The sequence below is a fragment of the Bubalus kerabau genome, chromosome 12 (genome assembly GCF_029407905.1).
Source record: "Bubalus kerabau isolate K-KA32 ecotype Philippines breed swamp buffalo chromosome 12, PCC_UOA_SB_1v2, whole genome shotgun sequence".
NCBI classification, from domain to species: domain Eukaryota; kingdom Metazoa; phylum Chordata; class Mammalia; order Artiodactyla; family Bovidae; genus Bubalus; species Bubalus kerabau.
This window is the reverse complement of record NC_073635.1, coordinates 26,914,979-26,932,633: the sequence shown is the minus strand read 5'-3', so window position 1 is coordinate 26,932,633 and position 17,655 is coordinate 26,914,979. Positions and strand designations below refer to the sequence as shown.

Sequence of the window (17,655 nt, the reverse complement as noted above, 5' to 3'; positions counted from 1 at the left end):
AGGAACCAGAGATCAAATTGCTGGCATCTGTTGGATCATCGACTTTTGGTTTATTGACTATGTCAAAGCCTTTGACTATGTGGATCACAACAAACTGTGGATAGTTCTTAAAGAGATGGGAATACTAGACCACCTGACCTGCCTCTTGAGAAACCTGTATGCCGGTCAAGAAGCAACAGTTAGAACTGGACATGGAACAACAGACTGGTTCCAAAACGGGAAAGGTGTATGTCAAGGCTGTATATTGTCACGCTGCTTATTACCGTCTGTGCAGAGTACATCATGAGAAATGCCCTACTGGATGAAACACACGTTGGAATCGACTACCAGGAGAAATATCAGTCAGCTCAGATGTGCAGATGACACCACCCTTATGGCAGAAAGCGAGGAACTAAAGAGCGTCTTAATGAAAATGAAAGAGGAGAGTGAAAATGTTGGCTTAAAAATCAACATTTAGAAAACTAAAATCATGGCATCTGGTCCCATCACTTCATGGCAAATAGATGGGGAAACAATGGAAAGAGCGCAAGACTCTTTTTTGGGGCTTCAAAATCATTGCAGATGGTAACTGCAGCCATGAAATTAAAAGACGCTTGATCTTTGTAAGAAAAGTTATAAGCAACCTAGACAACATATTAAAAAGCAGAGACATCACTTTGCCAACAAAGGTCTGTGTAGTCAAGGCTATGTTTTTTCCAGTAGTACGGTATGGATGTGAGAGTTGGACTATAAAGAAAGCTGAGTGCCAAAGAATTGATGCTTTAGAATTTTGGTGTTGGAGAAAACTCTTGAGAGTCTCTTGGACTACAAGGAGATCCAAGCAGTCCATCCTAAAGGAAATCAGTCCTGAATATTCATCGGAAGGACTGATGCTGAGGCTGAAACTCCAATACTTTGGCCACCTGATGCAACGAACTGACTCCTTAGTAAAGACCCTGATGCTGGGAGAGATTGAAGGTGAGAGGAGAAGGGGATGACAAAGCTTGAGATGGTTGGATGGCATCACCGACTAGATCGACATGAGTTTTGAGTAAGCTCTGGGAGTTGGTGATGGTTAGGGAAACTTTACGTTCTGTAGTCCATGGGATCGCAAAGAGTCGGACATGACTGAGCAATTGAACTGAACTGAACTGAACTGAATTATATATTTTCGGCCATTCTGGGTCTTCATTTCTCTATTTGAGGCAAGCAAGGCCTGCTCTCTATTTGTGATGTTTGGTCTTCTCATTGCTGTGGCTTCTCTTGTTGTGGAGCACAGACCATTGGTGCACAGGCTTCAGTCTTTGTGGTGCTTAGAGTTGGTTGCTCCAAAGCATGTAGTATCCTCCTAGACCAGAGATCGAACCAGTGTCCCTTGCATTGCAAGGCAGATTCTTAACCACTAGACCACAAGGGAAGCCCCTGCTTTATGCTTTTTCAAGTGATCTTCCTTTTGAATTTATTGTTCTAATTATTCTCTGCCTGTATAAAAAATGTAAAGGTTTTTTGTATATTGATTTTAAATCTTGAGAATTTAGTAAAATTTTTATTAATTTGGAAGTTTTGGAATAGATTCCTTAGGATTTTCCATGGAGACCGGTACAAGATTTGTATATGTATTTTTTCTTTTACAATTTACATGCCTTTTATATATCTGTTTTTCTTATCATTTTACATTAGCTTAAGCATCCAGTATAATGCTGAATAGAAGTGTTTGGAGAGGAAATCTTGCCTTATTCTTAAAAAGTGCATATTCATTGACCATTAAGTATGATGTTTACTGTAGATGTGTCATAGATGCCTTTTATCAGTTTAAGTTCTTTATATCCCTATTGCTAAAAGTTTATTTAATGAATAGTTTTGGATGTTCTCAAATGATTTTCCTATAATGATAATGGGACTTTTGTTCTTTATCTGTGAATCTGTTGAATTACAGTGTTTCATTTTTTCATTGGTAAAACCTACTTCCTTTCCTGGGATAAAATGTATGAAGACATGATTTTTTTTATTTTATTTTTTTAACATGCTGCTGGATTTACTTGCTGTGTTTTGTTAAGATTTTTTGTGTGTCTATGTTCATAAGGGTTATTTTGCTATAGTTTTTTGTTGTTCTTCCTGACATGGTTTTCTGTTTTTATTATCATGATATTGTTGGCCCACAAAATGAGTTTGGAATTGTTCCTTCATTTTAAAATTTGAGGAAACTATTGTGCAAAAATGGTGGTCATTCTAAGTAATTGAAAGAATTCATGTGTGAAATGTAAATTTCCGTGTTACTCTCTCCATACACCTCACCCTCTCCCTCCTCCCCTACCCCCGTGTCCATAGGTCTTTTCTCTATGTCTGTTTTTCCATTGCTGCTCTGAAATTAAATTCATCAGTACCATCTTTTTATATTTCATATATATGTGTCCATATACAATATTTATATTTCTCTTTCTGACTTACTTCACTCTGTATAATAGGCTCTAGGTTCATCCACCACAATAGAATTGACTCAATGTGTTCCTTTTTATGGCTGAGTAGTAGTCCATTTTATATATATACCACAGCTTCTTTAATCAGTCATCTGTTGATGGACATCTAGGTTGCTCTCATGTTCTAGTTATTGTAAATAGTACTGCAATGAACATTGGGGGTGGATGTGTCTTTTTCAATTGTTTTTTTCTAATTGCTTAAGGTAGAAGCAGAAGTGATTAATTTGAAATCTCACACCAACAGTAAAGAATCTGCCTGCAGTGTGGGTGACCTGGGTTTGATCCCTGGGTTGGGAAGATTACCTGGAGGAGGGCACGGCAACACACTTCCAGTGTTCTTGCCTGGAGAACCCCATGGAGAGAGGAGCCTGGCGGGCTACAGTCCACGGGGTTGCAAAGAGTCAGACATCATTGCACACACGGATGTGGGTTCAAATACAATTTCCCCTTCCCCCTTAGTAACATAAGCATTTAATGCTACATATTTCCCTAAAGCACTCTTTTACTGTATCCCATAAATGTTGATATGTTATGTTTTCCTATTCATAGAGATAAAAAGTAGTTTTCCTTGTGACTCCTTCTTTGACCCACAGTGTACTTAGAATAATGTTCCAGATATTTTATTAATTTTTTCCTGTTATGTATTTTTATTGATTTTTTACTTAATTCCGCTGTGTTCTAAATTTTAAACTTTATTGAGAATTCATTTATAGCCCAGGATATTCTCATTCTGGTGAATATTTGATATGTGTTTGAAATGTGTTGCTTGATAGAGTGATTTATTTGCCTCTGTAACAGTTAGATCAGAGAAGGCAATGGCACCCCACTACAGTACTCTTGCCTGGAAAATCCCATGGACGGAGGAGCCTGGTAGGCTGCAGTCCATGGGGTCGCTGAAGGTCGGACACAACTGAGCGACTTCACTTTCACTTTTCACTTTAATGCATTGGAGAAGGAAATGGCAACCCACTCCAGTGTTCTTGCCTGGAGAATCCCAGGGACAGGGGAGCCTGGTGGGCTGCCGTCTGTGGGGTCACACAGAGTCGGATATGACTGAAGTGACTTAGCAACAGTTAGATTGTGCTTAGTCACTCAGTCACTTAGGACTCTTTGAGACCCCATGGACTATAGCCCACCGTGCTCCTCTGTCCATGGGATTTTCCAGGCAAGAATACTGGAGTGGGTTGCCATGCTCTCCTCCAGGGGATTTTCCCAACCCAGGGATTGAACTCAGGTCTCCCACATTGAAGGTGAACTCTTTGCTATCTGAACCAGCAGGGAAGCCCAACAATTAAATTAAGTTGATTGACAATGAGGGATTGATTCTGGATACCAAAATTTGAGGATGCTCAAGTCACATAGTTGGCCCTCTGTATCCAGGGCGCCTGCTTTCAAGGGTTCAACCAATTGAGAGGATCTTGTAGTACTGTAGTATTTATTGGGGGGAAAAAAATCCATGTCTTCTTTAAGGGGGTGGCTGTTAAGGTTCTAGTATTTATTTTCTTTTCACATTTAGTGTTTTCTCTAGAGTTTACAATATGCATTCTTAACTTATCACTCTGTACCTTCAAATAATATACTACTTCAAGTATAGGGTATGAATATCTTCTAAAAGTGTACTTACATTTCTCCTTTCTTGTCATTTGTAATCTTTCTGTCATTGGTTTTACTTTCATGGGTTATAAATTCCTTAATGTATTATTATTTTTTGCTTTAGATAGTTTTCTTTTAAAGAATTTTCAAAATGAGAAAAAAGAATGTCTTTTGTATTTAACAACAGTCTTAACAATTCTGCCTCTCTTTGGTTTTTTTGTGACATTTCATATTTCCATCTGGTATTGTTTTCCTTCTGTTGAAAGAACTTACCTTAACATTTTTTTTATAGTAAAAGACTGTGGGCAACAGACTCTCTCAGCTTTTATTTGTCTGCAGAAGTCTTTACTTTGTTTTTTTTTTTTATGAAATACATTAATGTTTTCAGTGTTTGCCTGAGAATTAGAATTTAAAGGCATATTGTAGTTTGGCATTTAACAGATTTAGTTTTCCTTCAAACATCAACTGGCTCCTTGCTAGCTCAATGTATTTATCATCTTTGCTTGTGTAGTCTTACAAAACAATTATTAAAAAATGGTTGTACTGCTTTTAATAAAGTGCATGTTGTTTAATACATACTTTATAGAAGGCACTTACTGTGTGATAGTCATTCCCTTTGTTTTTTTCCTCCCTTCCCTAGAGTTTTTATTGATGGTATTTGTAGCAGCAATTGTTGTACTCTTGGGTATAGTTATTTCTATACCACAGAAAGATTGTCAATATAAATTACTTCTAGAGAGGCCTGGTGGGAAAGAAACAGGAAAAAACAATTTTTTTTCTATTTTTCTTGCCTTGGTTTGTTGGGTATAGGATCATTAATTTTTATTGTGTTCATGTCCAAATTATAAAGTGCTTTTCTGTTATTTACTGAACATTTTGTTAAAAGTCATTTATTATACATGTTAATGTGTAGCACCATATCTGGAAGGGTAGATGACTGGTGGAAATACATATTTATGTCTTGTGGATGATCTGTCTGGTAATGATATGCTTCTTAATTCTTTATGATATTGAAAAGAGAATTCTGATGCTGACACTGGCTTAGGGACCTTGGGAAGCTTACTTAACTTATGCTCACCTCAGTTTCCTTGTTTAAGGTTCTCATCTTAGAGTTATGAGAATAAATGAGGCTATATGCTTTAATTACTCAAGACATAACATGTTCACAAAATGGTGGTTCTTCATTATCTTGTTTTTCACTTTTTTGTTTCTTTGTAAAATTACATACATGTATGGGGTTTCCCAGGTAGCTTAGTGGTAAATAATTCACCTGCCAATGCAGGAGATGCAGGTTCAGTCCCTGGGTTGGAAAGATCCCTTGCAGGAGTAAATAAATGGCAGCCCACTCTAGTGTTCTTGACTGGGAAATCTCATGGACAGAAGGAGCCTGGTGGGCTACAGACCATGGGGTCACAAAGAGTCAAACGTGACTGAAGCGACTGAGCATAGCTTTATACTGAAGATCAATTCTTTAGAAAACATTAATTCAAGAGCTTTATAATTTCTAAAAGGAATTTGATTGGCTAAGAGTAGAAGACATCTGTATACTAATAGAAAACAAAATGTAAGCTGAAAGACAGAATAGAGGATGGAGATAAGATAAAAGTAGTTATCAGATATTGAAGAGAAAATTATTTTTTTTCTTTTGATAGGCCATTCTTTCCTGTCACTTTGTGTGTCTCATAATTTTTTTTTTGAAAATTGGATGTTTTGAATATTGTTAAGTGGAAACTGAAAATTGAATTCTTTTCCTTACTCTCTCTTGTTTGTAGTTAATATTGTGGGTTGTTAGTGCTATTAAGAAAAAGATAATTATCTTCCTTTTATTTTGCTCTGTGCTGGAGATCTCTTCAATACTTAGGCTGTTTACATCTCTGCCATAGCTTTTACTTCTACTAGTGTAGATACCTAAAGGTCAGCTACAAATGAAATCTTAAAGTCTTTGTAAGCCTTTTCTGAATGTGTGACCTGCTCTGGGCATACATGTGGCTTTCTGGATTACCCATTATCCACCGTATACCCACAATTGCCTTCTTTCCCCATATCTTCCTTGCCAGGCTTCTAGATCTGTCTGTTGCTTGTGTCAAGTGTTGTCTTGCTCCAGACTGCTGCAGGTAATATGTGTGACTTTAAATGCTCTTAGCAAAAGTGTCCTAACTCTTGCGACGTTATGAGTTGGTTAAAGCAAAGGGAATTCTTTGGGTCTATCCTTGACGGAGCTGGAAGTCAGGTTTAGACTCACAGTTCTTTGAAAATAAGGTCCTTAGTGCTCCCTTTGGAACTAGCAACCCTCACCATGGTGCAGGCTGGAGTCCTTGTAACTACTGAAGTCTGGGCTGCAGAGATTGAAGGTGGGATAGTGCTTTTCACCACAAAACGATAACTTCTTTTTAACCAAGTCTTCCTTTGCTTATTGTACATTTTTTACTTTATTTCAGAAATTTTCAGAAGTTAATGTGCCAGTTTTTCCAGATCATTAGTGTGTTTGTTTCTTTCTGTCTCTCTCTCTTTTTTTTTAGGAGGACATAACTGCCCAGTCTGCTGTTTTTTGGTGACATCATTTCCAACATTCTTTTTCAAAGGAAGATGTTGTAACTGATTTCACTTGAAAATAGAAACTGGAAGTGAAAATATATTTAAGCCTGATTTTAATAACTAAAAATTGTGTGCTGAATACTTAGCCTCTTACTTAGACAATAATGTCTCCTAAATTTTACCTGTGAAACCTTACATATTTTCTAAGTTATAAAAGAAGAAAAAGTAAGGCAACCAAGGGATATAAACAAGAAGGAGGAAATGTTTTCTTTGGCTTTGTGATTATCACTGGAATATTAAAAGTTACATAGCATTAAGAGCAATTCATTGCCGAAAGAGAAAAGTGGATTATGGTAGTAGAAAGTCTGGCTTACAACCTGATGATGGACCATGATCCGTGAAGTCCTCCTGCCAGCTTGCTTCCTTCCCTCTTCCTCTCATTTGGCTATCTTTTCATTTCATGTTAAATATTGAATAATTTGCATAGGTTTGTCAGTGTGCCAGTAATCCGGATAAGGTTGATAGATAAGAAACGGTCCTTACCCTTACACAGCTTACTGTAAAGTGAGGGTTAGAAAAAAATTTGTAAACATCTGGGATATACTGAAATGATTGTGGTGATTTGGATAGGTTGTAATGAGAGTTCAGGGAAAGGCTCTGTTTGTAGTTAGTGGGAGGACTTTCTGCATTAAGTGCTATTTAAACTGATATTTGGAGGCTTCAGTTCTGTTCAGTCACTCAGTCGTGTCCTACTCTTTGCAACCCCATGGACCACAGCACACCAGGCTTCCCTGTCTATCACCAACTCCCGGAGCTTACTCAAGCTCATGTCCATCAAGTCAGTGATGCCATCCAACCATCTGTCTCATCCTTTTTTGTCCCCTTCTCCTGCCTTCAATCTTTCCCAGCATCAGGGTCTTTTCTAAGGAGTCAGTTCTTCACATCAGGTGGCCAAAGTATTGGAGTTTCAGTATTTCAGTTTCAACATCAGTCCTTCCAATGAATATTCTGGACTGATTTCCTTTAGGACTGACTCCAGCACTCATATCTGTACATGATTACTGGAAAAACCATAGCTTTGACTAGACAGACCTTTGTTGGCGAAGTAATGTCTCTGATTTTTAATATGCTGTCTAGGTTGGTCATTTGGAGGCTTAATGGAAGTTAAAATTAGAAGTTGGGAGAGAGCCCTATCTCATGAATAGGGAATAACATTAAAAAGAGTTTTAAAGGATTCCCTGGTGGTCCGGTGTTTAAGAATGTGCCTTGTAATGCAGGGGACATGGTTTCTTTCAATTCCCAATTGGGGAACTAAGATACCACATGTAATGGGGCAGCTAAGCCCTCCTGCCACGACTGGAGCACCCATGCGCTGCAACTAAGACCAGATACAAGCCAAATAAATAAATATTTGTTTTAAAAAGAATTTTAGATGAAATGAGAAATGGCGTTACAGAAATGTTCTTTATGATAGTAGCTAGGGACTAGGAGGAGAAGGCAATGGTACCCCACTCCAGTACTCTTGCCTGGAAAATCCCATGGACGGAGGAGCCTGGTAGGCTGCAGTCTATGGGGTTGCTAAGAGTCGGACACGACTGAGCAACTTCACTTTCACTTTTCACTTTCATGCATTGGAGAAGGAAATGGCAATCCACTCCAGTGTTCTTGCCTGGAGAATCCCAGGGACGGGGGAGCCTGGTGGGCTGCCGTCTATGGGGTCGCACAGAGTTGGACACGACTGAAGCGACTTAGCAGTAGCAGGGACTGGGAAGTATAGGAAGCTGAATGTGGGATGCTGAATTGGGGCTTTATAAGCAACAGGACTGGAAAAGGTCAGTTTTCATTCCAATCCCAAAGAAAGGCAATGCCAAAGAATGCTCAAACTACTGCACAATTGCACTCATCTCACACACTAGTAAAATAATGCTCAAAATTCTCCAAGCCAGGCTTCAGCAATATGTGAACCGTGAACTTCCAAATGTTCAAGCTGGTTTTAGAAAAGGCAGAGGAACCAGAGATCAAATTGCCAACATCTGCTGGATCAATGAAAAAGCAAGAGAGTTTCAGAAAAACATCTATTTCTGCTTTATTGACTATGCCAAAGCCTTTGACTGTGTGGATCACAATTAACTGTGGAAAATTCTGAAAGAGATGGGGATACCAGACTGCCTGACCTGCCTCTTGAGAAACCTGTATGCAGGTCAGGAAGCAACAGTTAGAACTGGACATGGAACAACAGACTGGTTCCAAATAGGAAAAGGAGTACATCAAGGCTGTATATTGTCACCCTGCTTATTTAACTTATATGCAGAGTGCATCATGAGCAACGCTGGGCTGGATGAAGCACAAGCTGGAATCAAGATTGCTGGGAGAAATATCAATAACCTCAGATATGCAGATGACACCACCCTTATGACAGAAAGTGAAGAAGAACTAAAGAGCCTCTTGATGAAAGTGAAAGAGTAGAGTGAAAAAGTTGGCTTAAAGCTGAACATTCAGAAAACTAAGACCATGGCATCCGGTCCCATCACTTCATGACAAATAGATGGGGAAACATTGGAAACAGTGGCTGACTTGATTTTTGGGGGCTCCAAAATCACTGCAGATGGTGATTGCAGCCATCAAATTAAAAGACACTTACTCCTTGGAAGGAAAATTATGACCAACATGGACAGCATATTAAAAAGCAAAGACATTACTTTGTCAGCAGGGGTCTGTCTAGTCAAGGCTATGGTTTTTCCTGTGGTCATGTATGGATGTGAGAGTTAGAGTATAAAGAAAGCTGAGCACCGAAGAATGGATGCTTTTGAATTGTGGTGTTGGAGAAGACTCTTGAAAGTCCCTTGGACTGCAAAGAGATCCAACCAGTCCATCCTAAAGGAGATCAGTCCTGGGTGTTCATTGGAAGGACTAATGTTGAAGCTGAAACTCCAATACTTTGGCCACCTGATGTGAAGAACTGACCCTGATGCTGGGAAAGATTGAGGGCAGGAGGAAAAGGAGACAACAGAGGATGAGATGGTTGGATGGCATCACGGACTCAACAGATATGAATTTAGGTAGACTCCAGGAGTTGGTTATGGACAGGGAGGCCTGGCGTGCTGTGATTCATAGGGTCGCAAAGAGTCGGATACGACTGAGCGACTGAACTGAAGCAATGTTATCTAGCTTAGAGTTTATCCACAGAGTTGCAAAGAAATCTAACAGGTTAATGATTATCCAGTTTGATCTAATTAACATAAACTGAATTATTCTTTATGATCCTAACTAATAATCTTTCAAAATAAAGATGTTTAAAACTCAATACTTAAAAAATAAAAGATACTTGAATTGCTAGTTATTATAAACCTTAGAACTTTCAGAAGATAGTACATTTCCAGGCCATGATTTTATATTCTAAATTTTTATACAATAATTTTTATGCTTTTATGTAAACACAATTTAGTTAACTAAAAAAGAATATTTTTGTTTATTTTCTTAGTTATTTATTTTTTTATTGCCAATTTTCATGTAATTGGGCCTTCAGTTTTCTTTACTGTGATTTGCTATCTCTGAATGTTTCATTTCTTACCCACAGAAATCATTTTGTCTTTCTTCATTTTACCCATACACCGTTCTTCAGTTCACTTCATTTCAGTTCAGTTGCTCAGTCGTGTCCGACTCTTGGCGACCCCATGAATCGCAGCACGCGAGGCCTCCCTGTCCATCACCAACTCCCGGAGTTCACCCAGACTCACGTCCATTGAGTCAGTGATGCCATCCAGCCATCTCATCCTCTGTCGTCCCCTTCTCCTCCTGCCCCCAACCCCTCCCAGCATCAGAGTCTTTTCCAATGAGTCAACTCTTTGCATGAGGTGGCCAAAGTACTGGAGTTTCAGCTTTAGCATCATTCCTTCCACAGAAATCCCAGGGCTGATCTCCTTCAGAATGGACCGGCTGGATCTCCTTGCAGTCCAAGGGACTCTCAAGAGTCTTCTCCAACACCACAGTTCAAAAGCATCAATTCTTCGGTGCTCAGCTTTCTTAACAGTCCAACTCTCACATCCATACATCACCACTGGAAAAACCATAGTCTTGACTAGACGGATCTTTGTTGGCAAAGTAATGTCTCTGCTTTTGAATATGCTATCTAGGTTGGTCATAACTTTCCTTCCAAGGAGTGAATGTCTTTTAATTTCATGTCTGCATTCACCATCTGCAGTGATTTTGGAGCCCCAAAAAATAAAGTCTGACACTGTTTCCATTGTTTCCCCATCTATTTCCCATGAAGTGATGGGACCAGATGCCATGATCTTCGTTTTCTGAATGTTGAGTTTTAAGCCAGCGTTTTCACTCTCCTCTTTCACTTTCATCAAGAGGCTTTTTTAGTTCCTCTCACTTTCTGCCATAAAGGTGGTGTCATCTGCATATCGGAGGTTTTAAGGCACTGATTTTTTTCATAGAGCTACTATGACGTGTCCCAGATTGATGTTTTAAGTTTATACCCTTGACTTCATAACAAGGCATTTCATTACATTTTTTAGTCTAGATTACAAGTTTGGATCTGCCACCTAACTCATGTGTGACTTTGTTTATATTGCTTACCCTCATTTATCTTCAGTTTCCTTCTCTGAAGGCAACTATGTCTTTTCCTCATAGTGTTGTTAAAGAATTATTTAAATAATGAAGACTGATTGTTTCTACTTTTTATTGTATGTATTCTTTGATAAATACTGAACTATAATATGTCCCTAGTGGTGGAATTATAGTTATAAGCAGTTAGCCTCCTTAATACTAATGTGTTAACACTAATGTGTTAAAAATTAATAGGGTTAGAAAGACCATCTGAAAACATAGGTCCATTCTGTTATATGCATATAGTAAATATTGTTACAGTTTCTGGCAGTGAAATCAAGGAGCTGTAACTTTTTTTTTTTTTTTGTAATTAAGTGATGTGTAGAAAGGGGCATTTTTTTTTTAATTGTGAAAGATGGAAACTTAGGCTTCACATAATAGCCTGATTGTTAGAATTAAACATTATAATTGTTCATTCCTTTAAGAACAGAGTTTTGTTTTTTTTTTTACTACTGAGCCCATTTCTGCTACTTATACATTTGATAATGTTTCTTGATTATACTAGATTCTATTTAAGCATTTACAACTAATTCAGTCTGAAGAATTTGTCAGTGTTCTTCCATTTTAGTGTATGCTAATTTTACGTATGTTTATTCTGAGGCTCACAGAATTAAACTTTGGAATCTACTTTTTTTAGTTCAGTCAGTAAGTTGTCCACGTCATTCTTTTTCAACCTACTTTATTTCTCTGTATGGTTTGCTTCTAGAGAACCTCTTCTGAGTTACTAATGATAGGTCTACAAGTTGACAGTAGTGACACAAGTCAGTTGGATATATAAATATGAATAAATAAGCAGTTCTTGATTTGAAGATGGCATAGTTAAAATGTTGCTTGAGTTGGTTTTGCTAGATTGACAAGTAATATCTAAGGGAGTACACAGTCCATAATAATTTATCATTTACCAGAAACATAAAGGTTACACTGGCTGTTTCTTTGTACTTTAGATGTATGTGGTCAGATGACTACTTTTTTTACCTCAAAGTTGGGGTTAGAGAGTAAGTACTATCTAATTTTAACTCCTTGATTGAATGCTCCTGACTTTGTTACTAAGTGCTTATAACCCAGCTACTTTATTTATTTAATCTTCACAACAGGCTATTAGCTAGGAACTTTTAGTCCCATATTGTAGATGAATTGACTGAGGCTTAGAGATGTAGCATCGTTAAAGGTCACATAGCAAGTGAGTGGTACAGCAAAAATCAGCCAACAGGAAGTCTGAATTCAGAGCCAATCTCTTAACCTTCCTCATAGCTATTTTTGTTAATAAACCAGAAATAGTAGGAGGAGTTGAAATTGTTTGCCATGTAAAAGTAAAACCAAGGTTTAACCAGAGAAAATGTTAGTTCAGTAAAAGGTCAGAAGTCAGCATAAGGGTTATAGTCTCTTATAAAATTGAATTTTGGAGCTGTTACAAAGAAAATAATATATGTGGCATATAATATTTCACAATTTGAGAATACTTTGTTTTTAAACTCTTAAATTTTAGAAGACTTTTAAAATGTTCTTAAATGAGATTTTATTGCTTTTTTGAAGTTTTGTAAAGAAAGACTTAGTGGATTTTGGTCCTGGGTTCTCTATCTACTGGTTTTGTGAAATTTTTTCATGTTGCTTGAACTTTCTGTACCTGTGATTCCTTACCTGTAAAATGAAGATAATAGTAGAGTTCTTTGTCAAGCACTTAGAATAGTTCTAAATGACATATGAAGTTCAGTTCAGTTCAATCGCTCAGTTGTGTCCAACTCTTTGTGACCCCCTGAACTGCAGCATGCCAGCCTTCCCTGTCCATCACCCAGAGCTTATTCAAATTCATGTCCATTGAGTCAGTGATGCCATCCAACCATCTCATCCTCTGTCGTCACCTTCTCCTGCCTTCAATCTTTCCCAGCATGAGGGTCTTTTCCAGTGAGTCAATTCTTTACATCAGGTGGCCAATCATCTTCTGCATCAGTCCTTCCACTGAATATTCAGGACTGATTTCCTTTAGGATGGACTGGTTGGATCTCCTTGCAATTCAGGGGCTCTGAAGAGTCTTCTCCAACACCACAGTTCAAAAGCATAAATTCTTTGGTGCTCAGCTTTCTTTATGGTCCAATTCTCCCATCCATACAGTACACGACTAAATGGACCTTTTTCAGCAAAGTAATGTCTCTGCTTTTTAATATGTTGTCTAGGTTGGTCATAGCTTTTTTTCCAAGGAGCAGGCATCTTTTAATTACATGGCTGCAGTCACCATCTACAGTGATTTTGAAGCCCAAGAAAATAAAGTCTGTCACTATTTCCATTGTTTCCCCATCTATTTGCCATGAAGTGATGGGACTGGATGCCATCATCTTCATTTTTTGAATGTTGAGTTTTAAGCCAGCTTTTCATTCTCCTCTTTCACTTTCATCAAGAGGCTCTTTAGTTGTTTGCTTTCTGGCATAAGGGTGATGTCATTGGCATATCTGAGGTTATTGATATTTCTCCTGGCAATCTTGATTCCAGCTTTTGCTTCATCCAGTCCAGCATTTCTCATCATGTACTCTTCATATAAGTTAAATAAGTTTAAGTAGTGTTGTTATTATTGCAATTATCTTCCCATCTATATTATATTATGTGCTCATCCATCTGTATTAATGAACATCTTTCATGGATGGAAAATTAATTCCACTTCTTGAGTCTAATCTCTAGTCCCTAATCTTATCTTCCTTTATTTCCTCTTTCTTAGCTACTCACTATTTGTCTTCTTTTATACTTTATATAATTTGTAAGCCAACCTCAACCTTTTTTGGAATAAAATAGAATATATTTAAATACGAATATACATTTTTATTTCTAGAATTTAGCACTGTTAGTGCATGGGATTTTTGTGTCCACAGATATATTTCTATTTCTTAGAACAGGAAGTTCTAGTCTTTAATAAATAAAATATCTATTGAATGAGGAAATAAATAACTTCAAATTTGTCACATATTTTGTATATGCCTGTTAGCTTCTGCCTAAATTTCCTATTCTCTAGATCAAAAAGATATCCACGTTGTTAATATTTTTCTTAAAAATGGTACTGATTACTGTATAAACTAATTCATGTGTGAGTTGACCAGTATAGAATTAAGAGGATCATCATATCTTTTATTCCAAGTGTATTTGTCTGTCATGGTACTTAAAGGAGCATTTAGGAGGGACAGCAGTACTTATGACTCACTTAGCATAATGTCACAAGTCAAATATGTTGCCGCCTTTCCCAGTTTACATGTTTTTTTTTTTTTTTTAAAGTACCACTGGATATTAGGTATTTCTCTTTTAAACAGTTTTACCATTAATTCTTTCAACATTTATTATAAGTTTGCTAATATAGTTTCTCATTTCTTCATATTCTATACATGGAGATTAGACCCAGTTATTCTTTTTTTTTGTTACATCTTTTTTGTCAGTCTAGTAATATAAAAGAAAATGAATTTCCATGCCTTGATATTCATCTTTAGTGATCTGCATCTTCTAGGATTTATCCCTTTTCAGACTCAGTGCCTTTTTTAAGATTTGTCCCGGAACTTACCTCTTAGTCATTTGTTCTACTTTGCTCTATTCTTCTAGATTTGAAATTGCCTTTTCCCATTTGAAAGAAAAAAAAAAATTCTCTTAGATAGTTTTATTTCTTACAGTGCCTTTCACTTATCTGTAGTGACATTTTTTAAATCAAAATTAGTTTTTGACTAGAAAACTTGAAATTTTTTAGATTCCTAATATGTTTTTGCTAGCTAAATATTTGTTTTGTTGTATATATAACCTCTCATATTATCATTAGTGATTTTTTTCTGTTTCTTTTCAGCTGGTTGGTGGAGAATTTGACTTGGAGATGAACTTTATTATCCAAGATGCTGAGAGCATAACATGCATGACAGAGCTTTTGGAACACTGTGATGTCACATGTCAAGCAGAAATATGGAGCATGTTTACAGCCATCCTACGAAAAAGTGTTCGGAATTTACAGACTAGTACAGAAGTTGGGCTCATTGAGCAAGTATTGCTGAAAATGAGTGCTGTAGATGACATGATAGCAGGTATGGGATTATCTGATAGGAAAGTATAATTTAAATGTTCATATACTTCTTTTATTCTCTAGTTTAATATACGTTTGTTGAAGCTACTTTGTTTTAAAATAGATAAGTCAAGATGTATTGGAAATGTGCCTTTTATATTAAGAGAAAACCTGAAGAATGAAAGATGATTTCTGTATTAGACAGATATAATTACTATTTTGGTTTTCCAGGTTTTAGAAAATCTGAGTAATGTGGTATAAGTGCTCTGAGATCTATCAGAAAAAGGAACAGTACCTTTCGATGTAGAACTTAAACTTTTACATAATTAAAATACTACAATACATATTACATTTTTATAAAATTAGTACTTTATTAAAAGTTCTCTGAACTCCATCTTCTTCAGTCTGACATTTATGGAACAGGAAATGCTAAAAGCCTTAGGACAAGCATGTTGTGATTTTTGAAAGTGTCAATCTTACTCTGATATTTTCTGGAGGAACTTTTGTCTTAAATGCAGACATTGTGGATTAGACAATTTGAGTGAAATTTTAAGATAAAAGTTTTAATAATTTTGTGTTGTTATGTGTTATTTGAAATAATAATTTTGATATGTGTAATTCTTCATCATCAGTCCTTTACTCACCTGCAAATCCATTTCCCTCTGGTTAAATGCACTTAAGTACAAATATTTTGAAAGATGGTACCAGAGCACCAGCTATTCCCAGAAAATAAGGAGTTTGTGATGATTCTCTTAAGCCATGAGTCTTTAGCCTGACTTTATTCTGACATGAAAAGGTTTCATAATTCTAAAAGTGCTAGTATAATTCCTCACAATATCTGATCATATCTGATCCTTAAAAATAATTCAAACACCAGAAAATCCTCTATAATGTTTTGCTTTATGCATAATTAGTATTAATATCAGTAGAACAAAATATTAAACAGGAAAGAAGGAATGAAGAACAAAGATCAATGCTTTTTAAAATTTAAACAATATTTCACAATTTTGTTTTTCTTATAGAATATATTAAAATCATTTGTAATTGCTTTCAAGGTGGCGTGTATCTCTATTTAGAATAATTTAGCATTCTCTGTCTTTGTTACTGATGGTTAACTTGAAAAATAAGAATCAAAATTAAAAGGTATTTTTGATGGAGATATGGTACCATTTCGCTAAATTTTAGCATTAGCATGAATTTATTTGTATAAACTTCGTGTACGCATGTTGTATAGAACATCATTTGATCTTTAAATCCTCATATCTGAGTTTAAACCCTTAAAATTCTTTCCCTTTTCTTTCTTTCTTTTTTGTAAATAAAGTGCACTTTATAGAGTACACTTTAGAGAGTGAGCCACAATTACGAACATACTGTACATAATTCATGAGTACTGAAGTAAGGTGATAGTAAGCTTGATATTACCAAGAAGCTCATATCTTCACATTTTCTGTTATATAAAGCCTCTTAGTTCCCTTTTCCCTTATTCTCATTAATAGTATGGATAACACAAAATTTTCAATTTTTGTTATTTAAACATTAAAAAAGTGTTTGAAAAATTTCCTCTACCTTACTTTTCAGTAGAGAAATTAAAATCTAGATAACATACTAATGAAGCCCCAGTAACCACCAAAACGCTACTAAGTTTTCATTATGAGTATTTTGTAACATGCTACATTAAAAGAGATTCTTTTCATGTAATAATGTTGAAGGTATCACTAGAAGGTGTTTAAACATCTGTTGTAAATTGATAGTATATTTTCATAGTATTTTTCTTTAAAAATCTTATATGAGAAAAGAAGAGTTGTTATAGTGAAATTAAAACTTGAGGTGCTTGTTTATGTTACCTGTATAATAAGAAATTTTAATAATTATGTAATTAAATGCAAATTTAGTACATCTTTTTTTGTGACGTATATAGGAGATGAGATAAAGGTTTGGAAATACAATTCTTTTACTGTAGTATGTGTAGACATACCTGAAAGAAATCTTCGATGAAGATTTTGCCATTTCAGCTAGTTGCTTTAAAATGCTTAATATTAACTTGAGGTTTTAAGGTGCTTGGTTTTTATCTAGAATTTTTTCTTAGAAATAGATCACCTGGCTAATATGTAGTAACTTTGGACATTTTTATAATTTGAATAATGAATGATCTTTCATTAAAAATGTCTCTTTAAAATGGCATATCCACAGTCACAGTTTTATCATAGAGATTGCTTACTTACAATGGTGTTATGAGTAAGTCAATTTATTGATGACTTAACCATATTACATTTCTATTTTGAAATACATACATAATAAATATTTTTAAAGTCTCAAAGTTCAGCTATTAATCTGTGATATTAAATAATGTATATATCAATAACTAATTATTTCAGTTTATCCTAACCTAAACTATTGATGATAAGCTTCTTATAATGTTTATGTGTATTTATTATAACT

General features: G+C 36.0%; 1 protein-coding gene across 5 annotated transcripts in view; it reads left to right on the top strand.

The window, feature by feature from the left end:
* Nucleotides 1-17,655, top strand: part of NBEA (neurobeachin) — a 661,454-nt gene that overhangs the window by 75,689 nt on the left and 568,110 nt on the right. For all 5 annotated transcript variants that reach the window (XM_055542371.1, XM_055542373.1, XM_055542372.1 and 2 more), the window contains exon 2: nucleotides 15,007-15,238. In XM_055542371.1, the coding sequence (XP_055398346.1) occupies nucleotides 15,007-15,238 (232 nt within the window). The remainder of the gene's footprint in view (nucleotides 1-15,006; nucleotides 15,239-17,655) is intronic.